A 21,624-nucleotide genomic window follows, 5' to 3' on the forward strand; every position below is an offset into this window, starting at 1 on the left:
TTCGGGATACATCTGTGACTATATTTCGTTGTCGTACAGGAGAAAGTGACCAACTAACAAAAATTAAAACATTCAGGAGGACCATTTAAGTCACTTTTGCTTGGCAAGAAAATAAATATCAATAAAGTTACTCATTTTTAAAAAGTCAATATATTATACTTCCAAGTTTAAAATCATTTAGAATTTTTTTCAGGGCAATATAAGGCTTGTAAAAAATCAAATAGTCAATGATCACGTTTTTGTAAAAAATGCACTTGGTCACTTTCTCCTGTATGACTACGATTTATTAATGAGAGTGTATTTTTGAGGTTGAATACTAATGCTAATTAAGCTTCATGTAATTTAATATTTTTTCCAAATATTTTTTCGAAATCGATAAAATTATGCTTAATATTAAAAATGAGTATTTATATTTAGCAATATTTTGTAAACTACTATAAAGGTATGTACCATATTGTGTAGAATAATTATAAGTGGAAAGAATTTCAAATAAAATTTTGTAGCGCCTACTTAACAATTAGTTTTTTTTTTAAATCACTAGCGATAAAAAAAGTAAGTCGAATAATGAATTCTTTTAAAGAAGTCGATTTTTGGAATCGATCATTTAAAGCTAAAGAAGCAAATCGAGCGGATATCATCTCAACCGGGTTATCAAAAAAGCAACAGTTAGCTATTGGTCACATTTCTAATATAAATGGAGTAGTCATCGTGAATTTCACAAATATATTATAATTTATTGTACAAGAAAGTTTATTTCTCCCGTTACGATTTTTCCTTCCTAAAACAGTCGTTCGATCCGCCGTGCGTTGCGGTTGAGTGGCATACGGGGCAAGCTTCCTTATAGGGGCGAGGCGGTGGCACATTCCTCTTCTCTTCATTATGCGCTCCGGATAATAGACTAACTTCTGCAAGTATCCGACTATATTGAAAATGATCAAGGTTAAGTGTTTGAAATTATTATTTAAAAAAATAGCTCTTTAATAAGAATAATGTAATTTAATTTATAAACTTTAATTTGTCCGTCCACCTCCGTAGTGTAGTGGTCAGCTCGTTTGGCTACCGTGCTGGAGGTAACAGGTTCGATTGCCAGGGGGATCTAAATAAATATGGGTGATTCTACTCTCATATTTATCACCCTGGACTGGTACAAGAAGCGCGGGGCCGATCACCTTGTCTTCGTGCAATTAAAGATCAAGATAACACTGCGTCGCTACGATACAGTGCCCTATGCACCATGGGGTGGGGATAAGGGTTTAAAGAAAAGGAAAGAACTTTAAATACTTTCGAGCTTATTCTAAGCTCTTTAAGAGACTTTAAGAGACGTTTTCGCAAAAAATTGACATAAAGCTCCATTAAGCTCTTTTTTAGTTATAATTTTTTTTTTAATTCAAAAACGTTACTCTTTTTGGCTTGGTAAAGTTAAATTGTTCATAAATATGTAATGCTTACTTAACGAAGGGTTTTCATAATATCATTCTAAGTAGGTACTAAGTTTTTCTTTTTTTAAATCGCCCAATACTTACTATCTAAGAAGGTACTCAGTTATAAAAAAATCACAATAAAATTATCATTGAAATTATCATAAACTAAAACCCATAAAGCACATAGGATCGTCGTCTCATCAATTAGGACATCCTTCAATACCATTAGCAGTAACCAGTACCTTCCCATTCGATGCGTTATGTTCTTGCGATTATTTATCGACCTGTGTTTTTCCTTATGGGGCTTGCATTGTCAAACAGATTTGCTTATCTGAGATTTAATGCAGAAATGGGAAATAAATTGAATAGAAACTTCGTTGAAGTATAAATCTGTTAGAACGCTTGAAACACGCCATTAGCGTCCGGTGGTCCGCAAGACAATCGGAATACGCCATATCCGCATTCGGACATCAATATTGCAGATTGTACATTACTCAAACGGTCAACTCCGTTCTCATGTTCTGCGTTAAGTCGGGTATTGTTTCCCATAGTATATTTAATAGATTTAAAAATATATCTATCAAATTGTTTGAAATCGCAATTCGTAGTTATTTCAAACAGTTTGAACTTGTGTCAATCTGACGGTATCCATTATTATCTCGGTGAATTAAGGTTAACTACGCGTACATTCACAAATTCACATATTCACACATTCACAAATTCACACGTTCACACATTCACACATTCACACATTTACACATTCACACAATCACACATTCACACATTCACACATTCCCACATTCACACATTCCCACATGCACACAATCACAATATCACACATTCACACATTCACACATTCACACATTTACACAATCACACATTCACACATTCACACATTCAAACATTCCCACATGCACACATGCACACATTCACACGTGCACTCATGCACACGTGCACACATGCCTACATGCGCACATTCACACATTCACACATGCACAAATTCATACATTCACACATGCACACATGCACAAATTCACACATTCACACATGCACGCATTCACCCATGCACGCACGCTGGTCAGTTTGAACTGAGATAAAAATTCGGCTGTTAAAATACTGCATATATACAAGTGACGAAAATTGAGGCCAAATGGATGTTCATTAATGGGCTGAATAATGAATGTTACACAGTGAATTATATGATCACATACACCAGCCGACGCCAATCAAACGCAAGGCCTGTAAATACTCAGACTTCTCTTTTTATAAAACATGCTTTGTCTCTGTTGATCATATAATATATAAAAAAGATATTTAAAAAAAATAGTTTAAGGGGTCTATAAGTAGGTGCCCCGTTTTCCCTACGCAAGTACTTTTCACTAGTGCTAGAATAATAATTTTCAGTTACCACTATTTATCAACATCTCGTCTCTAGGCGTCGTGTAATATGCGGTAATAAGGCGAGGATTGATATCGTTAGAAGCCTTTAATATCCATAGGGGCGGGAAGTTGGCTGCGAGCCTCAGGCGTGGTGATAAATTCATTTCTATCGCTGATGTACCGAAACGTATTATTATAATTTTTCAAACGGCACTAAAAATATCGCCCGAAACGAAGTTCTTGAATAACCTCACTTAGTGGTTACAATGCAAAAATTAAAATAGATGTCGTGAATATATAAATATATGGCTGACTAAGTATTGCACCCACCACTTAGTCAAGCTGGAATAAAGAGTTATATAAAAAAAAAAATAAATAAGATTTATCGTACATTTTTGACGATAACATCGTGAAACATGTCTATTATAATGAAATTGGCTCATCCTAGTGCTAGCACAAAACAGAAAACCCAATTACACTATACAAATAAACGATGTTTATCCGTTTAGTGCTTTTTGGGAGAATAGGCCAGTCGCTATGTCTAATTTTATTTTATTTACAACATTTGTAAATAAAGTAACTGGTCAAATTAAAAGCTAGATAAAAAATACGTTTTTAGGCGGTATGTACAACATAATCCGGGGCTCGAATCTTGCGTACGAATAAAAGGGTCCCTGCTTAATAAAAGCTTTCCTCAATTCAACATAGATGGCTGTTGTGAACTAACATGTACTGTGTTATGAGATTGATCAATATATCTAGGAGTTACAAAAATTTAAGTATTGTGGTTGTCAATCATGGGTGGGATTGGTGAATGTTCCACATGACAAAAATTCCAGGAAACACATGACAAAAATTGGACTTCATGACTCCCCAGTATGCAGATTTTGTATGGAGGATAACGAAACGCCAATCCACATTCTCTACAGTTGTGACGCACTCGCTCGCAAACGAAGTCACATCTTTGAAGGACCTCTACTGGACTCCGAGAAGGTGAAGCTCCTACCACCAAGACAGGTCGTGAGTTACATGGCTCACGTAGGTCTTGGCAGTGAGCTGTAATACAGAGGGAGGTCACAATCGACCTAATATTGTCGCAGTGACATAAGGGATGCAAGATCCATTGACCTCAACAAAAAAAATACCAAGACATCAATATTTTTTATTCGATGTTAAAAAATCGACATTCATTGTCGATTTTAAAAAAGCCATACATCAAAAAATTATATTTTTACCTGTTACAGGTATATAAAAAAACACGCGCGTATTCGTATGCAACGTTCTATCAACATTTTAAAGCAATTGGTAATAACTTAAGAAGATTTGACAAATAAATTGTCATTTACATTTTTATTTATAAGATAAAATCAACATTCATCACAAGTAGTTGATTACAAACAAAATCATAGCCGCAGATAATCGAATTGGTTCCAATGTCAATGCAAATAATTTTTAAATACACGAATCTAAATGATAGACTAACCGTATAAATCTTTAAAACTTTAAACGCAGCGTTATATTATTATCTTTTAATAGTGTAATTACATACAACAAGTTAAAATTATTATGGAAGCATTATTAAATCAAATTTATTGGGGAAATAACAATTTTATTCAATCAGGCGTATCAAATTAGCATATAAAGAGAATCGTGCATCTTATCTCACGTGTTTAACTAAATATAATTATCGTTTTAAAAAAGTAAATACTGAACTAACGTGTAATCTTTTTAATTGCGTCTATCCTTTTGATGTTTAACTTTACAAGGTATTGTATATATTTTTTCTTTATTTGTGGATAAACGTTTAAATTTTACGTTGAATGCATTATTCGAATTGTGTTTTATTATTTTTAATCATAGACAAGATGTTCTTGATTACACACCCGAAGTAGCAGTAGGCTGTGCCCAGTGCTGGATGTACGTACAAGCTTAGGCTGGATAATTGGAAGCTGCAATAATTAATTCTTTTTTTTTTTACATTAAAATTTAATATCTATATATTTCAGTTTATCAGTAGATTTCGCATGTTGATCAATTGACAGTGATTATCAGATATCGCTCACTCCTTTCAACAATGTCATAAATATAAATAAAAACTTGATTTTTCAGATCTATTTTAAAGTTTAAAAATATAATGAAATGTATTAAAAATAAATATCAAGCCACTTATTGAACTTTTTATTGTGCAACAGATGTTTTTAGGTAAAACCTGAATGCTTTTTCTCCATTTGAAAAATATTTAGTAAGTATATTTAAAAAAATAATTAAACAATACCTTTTCTTCAAAATGCAAAAACTACACTTTCTGCACTGTAGCGGGTAAATATTAAGTTAAAAATATGCCTCTTTTGCTGGGATATAGTACATTTTCTGGGCATTCCGAAAACATGCACAACTGAAAATTGACAGTCGATATGAGCGATATGTCGTACTTCTCTCCTCGCAGCACATGTCCCAGATACGAGAAGAGAGTGCTGAGAGGAGAAAAGTACTAGCTATTGCAGCTAGTCATAAAAGGCAAAAAAGACAGGTGAAGGCAGAAGACAAATCTCCTGGCTCCGGAATATTCGAGATTGGATGGGGATCAGTACCGTCGAGGCACTGTTTAGAGCTGTCCGAGACAATTATAATTACTCTCAAGTGATAGTCGACATCAGGGGGACCTGACATGGCACTAACAGAAGAAGAAGATCAGATGTGTCACTAGCGGATGAAGATTTCCAACTTTTATTCTAGAAAACCACACTGGCAAAAAACTGACAAAAGTAGTGCTGGTAAACATGGAAAATAACGTAACCCGGTACAATTACGTATCCCCAAAATTTGTACAACATTCGTGATAATATTGAATCTGTCTTTACCGATATTGGGACAGTACTGAAACTGTTTTAAGTCTTAAGGTAACGAATTGCACAGGAGAAAAATATTTTAGGTTAAGAGAATAAAAAATTATTGTCGACCCACAAAGGTAATAGAAGCTTTTAGATTTTGTGGTGCTGTGCATTGAAGCTAACAAAATGAGTAAATTTTCCTTTGAAGACGTAATTTAGGATTTTTCAATTTCGAAAGCGAGCAAAGTTCAATTTTAAAGTTCAAGTTTTTTTTGTATAATTATGTATGTTAGTATATATACTAATATTTCTATAAGACAATTTGAATTAGAATATTCATCACTTTTTTTCTAATCCGGCACTGGCTTTGGGAAAGATGATAGTAATCGATGTTGGCGTCAGGATTTAATTCTAAAATTATTTCGTTAGATAAATGTGAAGCAAAATCGTTTCTTTAGTAGAAAGATTTTGTTAAACTCTGATTTTAATCCCATTTAAAAAAATATATTTTTATTGTAACAAGTTTTGCGGGTTATTTCTTTAAAAAAAGTGAAAAATGATAGCTAATTTTAAACTTTTATCCGCACCAGACGGTGCATAGGGCACTGTATCACATAAACGCAGTGTTGTTTTGATCGTTAACACGTGAAGAAAAGGTGATCAGGCCTCCGCTTCAGGTACCAGTCCAGGGTAATATTGAATAAATATTAGAGTGAAAAAAAACACTTATATATATGACCCCCCTTGGGAATCGAACCCGGGACCTCCGGTACGGTAGCCTAGCGTGCTGATACTACGGAGGCGGACAAAAATGTTAACTGCTATTCATTATTCGTACGATATCTATCTTTTAAATTTTCTCAAGAGAGTTTCTATGAATCTCATTTGTATACTAGATCCATTCTGCTTTAATTTCAAACATCATACGAAACGTGAGAGGAAAATTTCCTAGTAGGTGTTACAGATATTCTTTCTCTGTAAATATTGGGGCAAGGTACAGAAAACACACAGTGTTGCAACGGACTTATCAGTATCTAAACATTACGCGTTTAACAGGAGGTGTAATGTTTCCATTTGCTTTGAACTGCGTACCGTCAAATGGGGAACAAATGACAACGTTTCTTCCTACGCAAATGCATATCTAACCGGAGAAAGGAACATTGTATGGGATTAGTAATCCACCTACAATATTTAAGAAACAAATAGTATTATGGTTTCAAATCGTATTTTAATTTTTGTAACGGTAAATATACGAAATATTCGGGAGCTATTTATTTATACTAACCCTAGATACTAAACTATACTTGTAGATACATAGTAACTAAACATTCTTCAGGCGGGCTACTTTTTGGATCTCTGGCTATAAATTTTATGGTGATTATTAGCTTCCCTAATTTGTACCAATTTTTTCATTTTTTTTACCTAGTTTTATATTTATTTTTAGGTACTTATTTTTGTTATTATTTCCTATGTAATCTATCTTAATTTCTAATTTCTATTTTATTTTTTGTAAAAGGCAGTAATACCGTAAATAAATAAATAAATTTATTTACTCGTAAATAAGCGTCACATTAACCTTTCCCGTATTGATCAACCAAAAATAAAGTTATCCGAAGCAGGGCACCAAAAGACCCCAGTTCATATTTTTATGTAAATCGTAGTACGCAGCTAGGTAGTGCTACAAAATTGAGTCACAGATTCCTCGTTCTTTACAACGCGCCGTCGAGCGCCGACTAACGGCGGCCATTCAATAAGCGAGAGGCCGGAAATCGGATCAAACGAAAGCCTCAATAATAATAATAATCAAACGAAAGCCTAATACCATTGCCTCGCTCTTTAGAGTGAAATAAATAACATGTCGCTAACAGACGAAAAATTAACGTCCTGATATGTATGTACGTAGAACCCGCGATACCAACTGATTGTGGTTTTTACGAAAAACAATATTTCGGAACATTTAACGATTGAAAATTATAAAAACAGGAAAATTTTCTTTAATTATTTCAACATTACAAAAAAAGTAGCTCTTAAAATAAGTAAAGTTATCGAGTTGAAGGGGGATTTTGATCCCCCTGTTCGAACCGGCTAGATTAATATCTTAGGACATTTTTAAAAATGACTACGGTAAGATGTTTTATTATTTTGGCTTTAACAAAACAGCATCGACAGCATTTTGGATAATAACAATGGGTATTGTACTATTTATGTGCGTATCTATTGCGACCTCTTTGATCTCTTCTCGGCAGAGTTATGTCGGTTTGTTAAATTCGTCACATGTCATTTGTCGGTTGTCGGTGACATTGGGAGGAACTTGGGTCAGACAACAGAGAGACTCGAGACGTGTGGCGAGAATACTAACAGCACTAAATTATTGGGGACTGCATATCACAAAAATGCTACATATGCCATTTTCAAAAATTAAAAAAAAACTGTCATCAAATGCTTCGTAAGATACTAAAACATGCAAAAGCTTGAATTACTTACCCCTTTTATCCGCCACTTGTTGGTTTATGGCTGCATAGCTGGAATGAAAGAATTAAAACGTTAGAAACCTTTGACTATATTCTTACCCTCATCCCTACCCCATGGTGCACAGAGCACTGCATCAAATTTGTGAAATGTTGAGTTAATCGTTAATTTTATGAAGCTAATGTGATCAATCCATGGTAATTTTAAACAAATATAAGAATTATAAAAATAATAGTCAGGGTGTTTAAATAGTTGGGGCTATGTGGGTATTCCTTTAAAAAACATCTTAGTTTTTTTTTACGTCCTAGGAATCGAACTCGTGACCTCCAGCATAGCAGCAGGAATAAGCATAGAGAATAGAACGCCAAACCAATCTGTCTTTGTAAACAATAGTCGTCTCTTCCATATTCATGCATCTTCTCCCTCATACACGCCGAATATTCCGACTTTTGACCTGACCACTTTAAAGTATTTGATATACTTGATCACACCAAGTTTTCCTCTGTTTTCCTCCGCTTTTATTGCTAATCACATTTTCATCATAATTTTGTTTCACTATTCTTTCTTCACTCATTCTTAACTTTATATATAATGCTTATCTCAGCCTTGAATTCATTCCTTATACCATTCGGATAGCCATTATACAACGTTTTGATATAGCTGTGATATATGATATTTTAAAATAGTTTAAATTTAAAATTATTTAATATTTGGCACTTGGCTCGTTTGTGGCGCATTTATTGTTAATAATATAACTACTAGTTTCTCGCACTACTGCTGTCGTCATGGACCCTTTGATGTGATTAGCATGCTGCAAATGTGCGCGGTGACATTTTGAGCTTTTTCAATTTCAGCGATGACATTAAAAATCATCTCATGAATAAAATCACCATCACTTTTGAATTGGACATGTTAATTATATGTTATTATATTTGAAATGGTAGTTCACAAACAGTTATTACTCTAGTCTAATATATCAACCAAAAAATATAATCAAGAGATGAAGAAGAGAACGGAAGTTCGGGCATTTACATACCTTACGATCTATCACAGGTTGATTAAAGTGATTTACTTCATGCATGCGTAACATTCACCATTGGGCCCACGATTGACACCCACACTACTTAAATTTCGGAAGCTATATTTATTTATCGGACCATTTATTAAGCGCCATTTTTGTGAAAAATTAACCTCAAGAGCACTTTATGTACAATTTACGGAGATTTTAACATTAAAAAACAAAATAACTAAAAAAAATCAAAACAATAAACGAAATGATCAAATATATATTATATACTTATAAACGTAAACACACAATACATATAAAATTAATACATTGAACGTATTTACGTTTTAATTGAAAAGATATTCCAAGTTTTACTTCTTCGGCGAGATGTGTTTTTTTTTTGAAAATTAATTTAATATTTTTGGTCATTGCTTTACGTTTCTATATCGATAATAAATTTTAACTAGTCTAAGCCAGTCTTCATTTAAATTTTATTCTGTAAGTGATATATAAATAATTATAAATTAATCGTTGACGCTGTTAATTTACTGCATAAGTACAAATTATGGTATACATATTTATTAACACTCTACTCATCATTCATCGTTCACTATGTGTAATACCACTTTAATAAACACTTTTTTATAATTAAAAATTTACGAATGGTTTCGAAGTTAACTGCTTCATTATCAAGACAGGTTAATTTTTTATTTTTTTTTTATTTTTTAAAATGAAAAGAAGGCAAATGAATCACAGTGGGAATATTTAAAAAAAATGGGTTGTTAAATTTTTATTTTTGTAAAAATTTCAGACCGTAATAATTTCATCTTAATGACCTGATGATGGAATGATTATTCCGAAACCGTTAGTCAGGAATTAGTGTTAATCAAAGCGGTAGTACACAGAGTGAACGATGAATGATGAGGAGAGTGTTATATTACCATACCACAAAGTTAACAATGCTTTTAATATGCAAAATACACATTTTTATTTGTTAAAACCGCCTTCAGATGTGAAAGGAAAAAATAATCAAATTATTCCCATTAAACGAGTCAATTTGTAATGTAACACTAGTGTTTGCACTATCTTGAGTTATGATCGGAATAAAAATTAGATAAAACGCCAGTTGTTTATAAGTAAAATAGCAATTATCACTTGATCTATTATCACCCTAAGCCACATTTTGTGTTCACGCTTCATTATTTTAATCAAGACTTGCGAATTTTTCGTACTCATATTTTAAAGATCAATAAAACAACTCCGGCTAGAGCCTAGCCCATGCCATGAGCTAAATATAAAACTGGGCAGTTTGTTACTATACTGCTATATTTTTGTACATTTCTATATGTACAATGGCTATAGTGGGTTAATTACAGGGTGCGACAAAAATAATATATTTTTAATTAAAATTTTTATAGATAAAATTTTTGTTTTAAACGTATTGTAATTTATTTTATAATTAAGTATTTATTATTAAGTATTCAATTAATTGATTCGACAGTCACTTTGCGGTAAAATCTATCCATTTTAAATTTATGTTTTACTTAGTAAATATCACTATTTCTTAAAATCTATTGTGACACGTTTCGATGCATTACGCATCATTATGAAACACCGTAATGTATCGAAACAGGTGTTAATAGATTTTTAGAAATAGTGGTATGTACTTAGTAACATAAAAATTAAATAATAATCTATTGAAGTTTATTTTTCGGAACATACTTTCCGCAATTTAACATACGATTTTTACATAAAAGTTAAGGGCAAATCAATTACCAAAAATACGTTTTCTTTTTACCTTTTCGTAGGGTAAATATGATAACCAACAAATGAAAGACCGTTTATTTTAGAGTATTTTTTCTTCTCTACAACACTGCATACTTTTATTTTATTTCTCTTTTATTCTGGATTACGTTCCCATTCTCACAATACGACCTACCCGATACATTCACCGAGTCCACCGACTATTTCGTCAGAAACATAACACATGGTTGCCGGAAACCATCTTTGGAATATCCGAGAGCATCGTATCGTACGTTATTAAGTACATTATAAACTTATTTATGGCGCTGTAACTACTTACTAGTTTAAGAAGGAAAATAAAGACTTTGACTCGATGTTTTACCGGTCTATTTTAGTAGTGAATATCGTGTCTGTCACTAAGTTGAAACAAAATACACCAGGAAAATAAAATAATATCTCTCAACTTTTATACATTATGAGCGAGAATAGCTTGCACCCTAGTTTACCTTCAACCATATGATTTAGGACTCTGGACTCTCTTAATGTAAACAGGTGATATGATGACAAAATATATGTTATTTTTAATAGTATCTCAACAAAGATTGAGAGGAATATGGAGTTCTGGGCATTTACGGGACTGGTTTAGCGATCACTTTACACACGTGTAACATTCACCAATTCTACCCATGGTTCACAACCACACTGCTCAAATTTTTGGAAGCTTTATATATATATATAAATATATATATATATATATATATATATATATATATATATATATATATATATATATATATATATATATATATATATATATATATATATATATATATATATATATATATATATATATATATATATATATATATATATATATATATATATATATATATATATATATATATATATATATATATATATATATATATATATATATATATATATATATATTTATTTATATGTATATATATATATATTTATATACATATATATATATATATATATATATATATATATATATATATATATATATATATATATATATATATATATATATATATATATATATATATATGATCTAATTTCGGAACATTGTGCTTGGATCACTAGAATTTCACTAGATACATACATCTATTGGCGAGATGAAAAGAAGCTTTTTATTCAGCAGAAACTCTTTCATTTGTATGTGAGGACTGAATCCTGGATTTTACTCACATACATGAATAATAAATAATATGAAAAATAAATGCTATAATTGGAGATAATCCCGATTTGTGAACGAGTATTTGAATACTCTCAAAAGGTTGTAAACAAAATATATGTATCTTTTCTTTTTTCAACTTACTCGAATTAGTTCGCAAATTTGAATGAAGTTTATAAAATAGGCGCTTACGTACTCAACCGGGAACATGATAAGCGGTATGGCATATGGTTATAGGTAGAATAAAGGCCCATTACGACATTACATGTTACAGAGCGTTGTTTTTCGTTTTTTAGTGTTAATTGTCAAACAAATTCATGAAGGAATATCTTTTATTTATGTTAATTTAGAAGAGAAGCGAACTAAATTACAAAGACAAATAAAGAACTGTAAAACAAACTAAAATACGTCACTGAAAATTGATTATCATTCTAACGTATGGTTATCAACGAAATCTAATCTTATCAATGAATAATTAGATTACTAGATTTCTTCAATTTTTGACTAGCTTATTTGACTAAAATTTACATTTAAAAAATGATTTTCCCAGATTGTTAATAATCTATAATAATCTAGTCTAGTTTTATGTATGACGTTACTTCACGCCCATTTTGTTTAAAGAATATGTAAGATTTTTTTTACCCCTTACCTTTAAATAACTCTTTTCTTTAAAAAAAACATACATTTATTTCGAAGAATAACATATTTTTCAATAGAGAAACGGTGTTTTAAGGAAAAAAGTTACTTGGGCTTAAAGAAAATTATGTTGCGATTATTTATCGAACACTGAACCTTAAAAAATTAAAGCATTTTCCTGTAAGAATAACTTACATATTCATGAAAATCAGTATTTATTTTTACTAAAAATTAGCTTTTTTTTCCATTTGGAATTACGTCTTGCTTTGTTGAAAATTTTTTTTTTCGATGTTATGAATAAAGAAAATTAGTAACAGGATCTGTAGTTACCTACGACCCTTGAGCACTGAGAGATAATAAGAGACCGCTGGATATAAGAGACCGCTAGCCCAACCCATAAGGTCACTTCCCAAGGAAACGCGAGACAGGGTGGACTAAAACAAGACCCACCCTTTACTCAGTCCTTCACTCTACTCTAATGAGTAATATTGGACAATGCCTAATAGTGATTCATGGGCGCTTGGCGTGCTGTTTATACATTTAAACACGGCTTCACACTTACAGTTTCAAATTTGAGTCATACACAAGGTAACAGTTGGATTACAAAGTAACGTCATACTGTCTAAAAAGTTCAACAGTATTAAATAATATGGTAGAAAATTGTGTGTTGCCCTTCATCGTTTTCCTAGGGACATGCATTACCGGTAGGTATACCGAATTATCGGTAAATTATTTTTAACTACCGGTAATTTCGGAAAAATACTTTTTCATGAAATAAATAAAATAAAATTACCTCTTATACCATGAAAAAATTTTTAGCTGTTGTGTGATTGATTGATTTTAATTTTTTTAAATTTTCTATGGCGTAATAACAAAGTGTGCACAATAAATATCACAATCCACTTCTGTGTAAGCGTCCCTAATGTATTTTTTTTTTCAATGAAAATGGTGCTGTATAAATTATCCATAATTATGATTATTATTATTTATTCAAATTATTTAGACAATAACACATAAGTACTTGAACGATTGAAAAGCTTATTAAAATAGTTAATTATGATAAGGGCAGTATTTTACACGAAAATTGCACTGTGAATTATCGAGATAATTATATTTTAAATATAATTATCTCGATAATTTAAATTTCACTTGGTAAAAATATACACCATTATTCTTTAAAATCTATTATGGCACGTGTTTCGGCGCATTCCGCATCATTTTCAAAAACAGCATATGGAATGCATCGAAACACGTGTCGCAAAAGAATAAGTTGTTTCTACTAAGTGAGACCAAAATTAAAAATGGATAGATATTACCACAGAAAACCATTAAATCAATTAATAAGGATATAATTCTTATCAACATATGATTGAAAGCACATAGCAATTTGATTGTAAAATGTTAACAATGTGGTGTACACATTACACCTGTAAGCTTTAAGCTCCAGCCACCCTGTGGCGCCGGCGGGGGGGTTGGGAGAGGCGCGGGGTGGGAGGCACCTGCGATAAGCCTCTGAGATCAGTCCCCAGTCCTCAGTCGCTCAGTTCCCTCCTGGCACCCGTTCGGTCGAGTCCTGTCTCTCGCGGGCCGCCGGCGTTCTCTCGAGTCGAGTTAGTTTACAGTTTCGCTACCTGTCACAGCCGTCATACCTAATCCGTAGCCGAACGGTCTCCGCGGAGCGAGTGCCGTGTACCGTTCCCGAAGGAAAAAATCGCGAAAAGATCGCCAATCCAGTTTCTGCGGTCGACTTTACATTGAGTTTGTGCGCTATTATTGCTTCTACCATTCAATAACGAAAGCCGGAAAAATCTAAAATCGCAAAAAAATTGACAAATCCCGTTTCTGCGATCGACTTGAAATTGAGTTTGTGCGCTATTTTTGCTTCTACCATTCAATAACGAAAGCCGGAAAAATCTAAAATCGCAAAAAAAATGACAATCCAGTTTCTGCGATCGACTTTACATTGAGTTTGTGCGCTATTATTGCTTCTACCATTCAATAACGAAAGCCGGAAAAATGTAAAATTGCGAAAAGATCGTCAATCCAGTATATGCATTCTACTTCCATATTCTTCTTCACCTATATTGAGATGTCAAAAAAGTTTAAATAGCTTCCTTTTTAAAATAAACTATTGAAACAAATCTTGTTACCTATATTTGTAATACTATAATTGTTCCACAAAGTCATATTCTCATATGCCATGCGTCTAAAGGGGTCAAGTGTGTCCAATGTTGAAAAATATTTCTTTTTCAAAATTGCAAAATTTAAAAATGTTCGCAGTTATGCGGAGTAAAAAGATCGATATCTAAATGTTACATTTAACCTTTAACCGATGTCATTATTTTTTATCATAATCCGCGATCAATTGTTTTTCCGATTTTTTTTAAATAACAAGGAAACTAGTGTATAACTCGCTGGTTACATAATGAAGTTAACATGTAAAAGCCAACATTTTACATTAGTTAATTAATTTATGCTTTCTGGTATTAAGGAGGATTAATTTGTATGATCCGTGCTTATTTTTTTGTTTTGTTTTGTTCAGGGTTTTTCGTTAGGTGAAAAACACTTTCTCCATCTTCAAAAAACACCGCATTTTGTTGCGTATAAACATTTAAATATTTCCAAGTAAGATGTCACGTAACTAAGTGGGTAGACATCTTATCTCTGATGTTTTCATTGAGCTTTGATTGAGTTGTTTTCACGAAGCTCTTGATGAAATCTGGTTTTATCGAATTTTTATTGTGAGCGTCTAGTGTCAAACTTGATTATAATTTATGTTTCATGGTCTTGGGATTACGATTTAGATAATTTTTAACCATTGACTAATGGTATTAATTAATGTCTTTATAGTTATCGAGAATTCAAGGCGAGGATTATATAAATAATACCATTGTGCAATTCTGATAAAATAAAATAAACAAGACATAGAATAGTTATTTTCGTTTTTGTCCGCCTCTGTAGTGTAATGGTCAGCACGCTCGGCTACCGTTCTGGAGGTCCCGGGTTCGATTCCCAGGGGGGTCAAATAAATAAAAGTGATTTTTTCACTGAAATATTTATTCAATATTATCCTGGACTGGTACCTGAAGCGGAGGGCTGATCACCTTTCCTTCATGTGTAAACGATCAAGATAACACTCTGTTTATATGAAGCAGTGCCCTATGCACCATTGGGGTGCGGATAAGGGTTTTATGTTTATTTATATTTTTATGTAATGAGTACATTTAAGAAAATTAACGCATTTTCCTATAGGAATTACTTACATGTTAATGAAAATTAGTGCATATTTCCAATGATTGTTTTTAGTAAAAATAACATGAGATAACGGGAGACAAAAAGTCTCTTTTTTAAATGGTACATAATATATGGTAGACCAAACATTTACAGATTTTACGATCTGTCATTAGTTGCTTTCAGTGATCACTTTATACGATGTGTGGCAGTAACAGTATTCTTATTAAAGACACATGTACCATTTTGATGTTGAAACTTACATCTTTATTTTATGTAATGGGTACAAGCAATTATTTATATGCTAGTTGAAACGTCATCTCTGGAGATAAATATACCATATAAATTCCGAGACTTATATTGCCTTTTCATAAATATTTTTTTCCTTTCTCTTTACTTTCCATATTAAACTTTAATAATAATAAATCTTAATAATAATAAAACCCTTATCCGCACCTAAATGGTGCATAGGGCACTGCGTCATATAAACGCAGTGTTATCTTGATCGTTTACACAAGAAGGAAAGGTGATCAGCCCTCCACTTCAGGCACCAGTCCAGGGTAATATTGAATAAATATTACAGTAAAAAAATCACTTATATTTATTTTACCCCACTTGGGAATCGAACCCGGGACCTCCAGAACGGTAGCCGAGCGACCATTACACTACTGCTGACCATTAAACTACGGAGGCGGAGTAAATTAATAATTTTAATTCGAATTATAAATCTTTATAATAATAAAAATATTTTTAATCAAAGTTTTACTCGGTTAAATACCACTATTTCTTAAAATCTACTGTGACACATGTTTCGATGCATGTCGAATCATTTTCAAACACCGTATGTAAAGCTGAGTCTGAACTTAAAAGTTGTGTCGTTAGAACGTTGAAAGTTGAAAAAAATATATATTGGTATTTACCAAGTAAAACAAGGCATTTAATTTATGGAATAACATTTTGATTATTTAAAAACACTTGTATAATACCAATTACTGTATTTTATTTCATAACACACTACTAGTCGTGTAGTCGCAAACTAGTTTCGCAAACTACAGTTGTTTTCGAAACTAGTCGTGTGTAATGAAACAAAACTCAATAAGTGGTATTACACAAGTGTTTAATTTTTTTAATTAAATAATTTGTTCATTTAAAATAAATCGATTTTACCACAAAGTGACTGCCAAATCAATTAATGGAATGATAATTATCCTTCAATGGAGATAAGAAATGTAGGCTTGTTGACTATTTAGATGATATTGTCAAAAGATTTGAGAAGATTGAAAATGTTTCGTTTTAAATGTAGTAATATAATAATGTTATTTATTGATTCGGCATTAACTTTGTGGAATGACATGATTATTTTATTAAAATTAAACACTTGAATAATCCGCTTTATCGAGTTTTATTTTTATTTACGACCAGTTTCGAAAACGACAGTTGTTTTCATATTCTGGTACAAATTAAAAACATAATAAATTTTAATTTGTACCAGAAGATGAAAACAACTGTCGTTTTCGAAACTAGTCGTAAATAAAAATAAAACTCGATAAAGTGATTTATTATTCAAGTGTTAAATTTTAATAAAATAATATAATAATGAATACATCAGTGACAGGATTTGCGCGATATGTTCGCAGACCAGTTATGGTCGCGAGTACACTTAGATTCTTGGAAAATTGTGCACCTCTGTATCCGTTACCTCCTACCAGCTCTTGTATCCATTCTTATCTGCCTTCTGCTGATCTAATATCCAGTCGCTAGGAGTGGAACCGAGATAAGATGAAAGATTTTAGCCGTGTAGCTTTACCTCGCATTTGCTTAGGTTGTTGCCCGTTGACAATATTTTACATAATTTTATAGTTTTAAGATGGTTTAATTACATTTGAACACTCTCCTTATCATTTCACTTTGTGTAATGCCACTTAAAAAGACTGCTTCATGCTTACTGGTTTCGCAATAATCATTCCATCATCAGGTCAAATGTTTTATTTTTTTATGCTGAGATTTCAAAATGTTTAAATAGTAAGGTTTATAAATTCAAAAAGCGATCTCGTGTTCGTATCTCCAACTACGTTTGCGAATATGAATGTGGAATAATAAAACTAATGTAAAATTAATATTTGTCACTCGACAGCAAATTGTTATATCTCTCCGATATCACGCGATAAGCTTAATCGATTCCACCCGAGGCGATAAACGAGCGATTTTTATACGGACGTTGTTTTAAATGGCAGTACGTTTTCTGATACACCGCGTGCGCCGATAGCTATTGCAAGGAGCGGGCATTCGTGCAATCCGAATTAATGCTCGCTCGGTATGCAAATGAATCTGTAATTTACAAAAGCCAATATATTAATCGATGCCTCGATAATGTCTAAATACGCGATAGCTCGGCGGAAGAAAAAACAGTCACGACGTACGTTTTAATGCCTTTCGCATTTTATGCTGCTCCAGTAATCAGAGTGCTTCGAACGAGTTGTCGACTTTGCGAGATCGCGAACTTCAAAGGAACGCCAACAGATTTGTTTGACCCGAGCCACCTTAAAGGCAGATATGAATCTTCCGCAATCATACACCATTCTGGTCACGGAACCGCATTAAATCGCTGCTCTACGGAGTGGATTACCCGTCTCGGTAGAACTGAAGGAAGGATAATGCGTACGCTTCAATTATTGACTTATAAAGGACAATATCTGGTAAAAAACGATAATATTTCAAAAGATCTACTGACTTTTAATGACTTATAAAGAACAATATCTGGTAAAAAAACGAGAATATTTGAAAAGATCCACTATCTGGGTCTCTGCTTAATATAAGCTTTTCGCAATCCAACATACATGACTATTGTGAACTCGTATGTACTGTAGTATGAAATTGATCAATATATCTAGGAGTTCCGAATAGTTTAGAAGTGTGGTTGTCAATCATGGGTACATTGGTAAATGTTGCACGTATGTAAAGTAATCACGTATGACAGGTTATAAGTACCTTTCAATACCCAGACTACTATATTCTACTTCATCTATGTTAAGATGTCAAAAATGTTTAAATAACTTGTTTTAAATAAACTATTTAAAAAAACTATATTTGCAGTACTATAATTGCTCCACAAACGTCATATTCTCGTATGCCACGCATCTAAAGGGGTCAAGTCCTAATGCCACCCATATATTAAAAAATATATATTTAAAACGGCAAAATTGTAAAGTAATCACGTAACTAGCCTATGATGTTATAAGGCCTATAGATCCCTAGACTTTCATATTATTCTTCATCCATATTGTGATGTCAAAATGTTAAAGTATAATAGTTAGGTCATTAGCTTATTTGCATATTTTTTTCAGTCTCTTTAGACCTGCTCGGGCGGGCTCCGTTTCGTCTTTATTTCTGATGTTGATTTTCCTCGAGTGCTTCTCTGTGATAAGATAAAGTGTGAACCTATTAAACGACACACGTGTTCGGAGGTGATAACTGCGAGAATGGCTCATAATTTTCAGTGTTGATTTGTGGACTGAGTGAACTGTGCTACGAGTTTTGTGATGTTCCCCGAAGAAGGGAGGAGATCCCGAACGGGCTCCCGCAAGAAGGTCACGATCGGAAATGGAACCATTATGAGGTCACGCGCTAGCTCAAATGAGGTTTGAACAATTCATTTTACTACTACAAATATCTGTACAATACTGACCATAAACATTTTACCAATTCAGAAAACCTTTAGGATGGTATCAAGAGCATCCAATTTCAGAAAAAAAAGTTAATTTTCACATAATTTTTACTCGTCATCAACGGAACTTTGACACTAGGTACTTGGTACGTATGTAATAAAATTGTTTTGTAACACATAATACATATATATATTTTTATCTTTGTCACTTAATCGAAATCAACACAGGTATATCCAGCATTTCTCTGATAAAACGTGTAACATAAATAACATTGATATAATTTTTCGCAAAATATCCTACTTTTATCAACGAAGTTATCCGACTGCACACGTTTCTAAATATTACGTAATCATCCAATTTATGTATACAACATGTGAATAAAATCATCATAATTTTGAGATCATGTATTTCGCATATCAGAGAATTATTTTTGGAGATTTTATATAGCCAAAGGGTATTAATTAATTTATTTATTTAGGACCTAAGCCAATTTTGCAACAATAATTTTTTTTGTTGAAGATAGTACCACCCATGGGAAATAAAGCGATACATATAAGTATACAAAACATTGACTTTGTGACCATGTGGAAGTAGTGACCATTTAACACATTTGTTTGCTAAATCATTTCCACCATAATATATTCCCTAATTCGTTCACAGTGAAGCGCCCTTGAGGTAGTATTTTACGAAAATTGCGCTATATAAGTTATCCAAATTTGTTATTATTATTATTATTAAGGTATGCCAAATATTTGAAAGTGGTCAGGTTAGGAGTCGTAACAATCGGCGGGTATGTATGAGGAGATGCATGAACGTGGAAGAGGCGAAGAATGTTTGCAAGGACAGAGTGGTGTGGCGCTCTATTCTCTCTGCCTACCCCTGCGGCGAAGCGGCGTGATGGTTAGTTAGTTAGTTAGTTAGTATTATTAAGAAATAAAAAAGTGACCTAGAATGCAATTCATCGCCGATATATTATAAAGTTGATATTATAAAGAAATATTACTCTGTGAACGGCAATAATTTCAAATGCTGTATAAAAAGCCAAAGTCTTTACATTTTAGGGACATTGAAATCGTATTTTTGTATTTACAAATTTCGCGATTATGATTTATTTGTTCAAGGAAAAGACACATTATAGATACAAATTGATATACCTAGTCTACAAAATTTTTGCCGAGATGTTTCTTTCGTTGTTTTGTAAAGTAAAATCGAATTTATATATTTATATATATTTTTTTCTCATTACGATGAGAGAACAACGAAATGTTAATGGTTGGTTAAAAAATATTTTTGTAATAATTTCTATTAGATTTAAGTTTTGTACTGACATTTCTTGGTGGAACTACATTTTATAGAATTAAATAACAAGTGTGTACTTTTTTCCACTTGAATTTTATTTGACCAGCAACTGGGTTTCGTCGTAACCGACATAATTACGGTCGGTTGCTAGTCAAATAAAATGAATGTAGAAAAAACTACATACTTATTTTATTCCGTAATAATTTCTAACACTACAATTTTTGCATCGACTTGGTTGATAATGAAAACGCGGTGAGTGATGGTACATTTTCATTACCATAATGCAAAGGAATAAGGTGAAATAGAGTCGTCAGTGCGTTGGCAAGAATCTGCCGTTTTCTCGAGCCGAGAATGCTCTTGTCCCCCATAGAGTTCCCCATAAGGAGCATCTGGCAGCGGACCAGTTGCGGAGAGAAGTCGTAGTTCCGTTTGGTTTCACAATAACAGCTAAGTTTTTCATCTCTCCATAACGCTTCGATCCCGACCTTGCGATTTCTACATGGCGGATACTGTATCCGCGTCGATTGTACTTATCTGCTATTCAAAGAATACCTCCATACCTCAATTTCTATTTGTTTTCATCGTCTCGGGAGAAAGCCGGCGATGCACAATAATTTGTAAAACAAACGCTGCGATTATCATCGAGCCAGGCTTTGAACCCGACCCGCGTTGTATTATATTACGGATTCTGCGGAATGTTTTGTTTTTTTGTCGACGTTCTCGGAATTTTTTCGGCGAGTTG

General features: G+C 32.6%; 1 protein-coding gene across 10 annotated transcripts in view; it reads left to right on the top strand.

The window, feature by feature from the left end:
- by (focal adhesion protein tensin) overlaps nucleotides 1–21,624 on the top strand; it is a 352,917-nt gene that overhangs the window by 194,039 nt on the left and 137,254 nt on the right. Inside the window, exons 1-2 of one of the 10 annotated variants that reach the window (XM_088258491.1) lie at nucleotides 14,237–14,445; nucleotides 19,263–19,556. The exons of 7 other annotated variants lie outside the window; for them this stretch is intronic. In XM_088258491.1, coding sequence (XP_088114617.1) covers nucleotides 19,458–19,556 — 99 coding nt within the window. In that variant the 5' untranslated portion in view covers nucleotides 14,237–14,445; nucleotides 19,263–19,457. Of the gene's footprint in view, nucleotides 1–14,236; nucleotides 14,446–14,619; nucleotides 14,659–19,262; nucleotides 19,557–21,624 lie in introns of those variants that run through there. 2 more of the 10 variants (XM_088258493.1, XM_088258492.1) reach the window with 2 other exon arrangements.

This window comes from Brachycentrus maculatus, unplaced genomic scaffold (genome assembly GCF_059751285.1).
Source record: "Brachycentrus maculatus isolate JH-2025_06_01 unplaced genomic scaffold, ASM5975128v1 h1tg000097l, whole genome shotgun sequence".
In the NCBI taxonomy this organism is placed as follows: domain Eukaryota; kingdom Metazoa; phylum Arthropoda; class Insecta; order Trichoptera; family Brachycentridae; genus Brachycentrus; species Brachycentrus maculatus.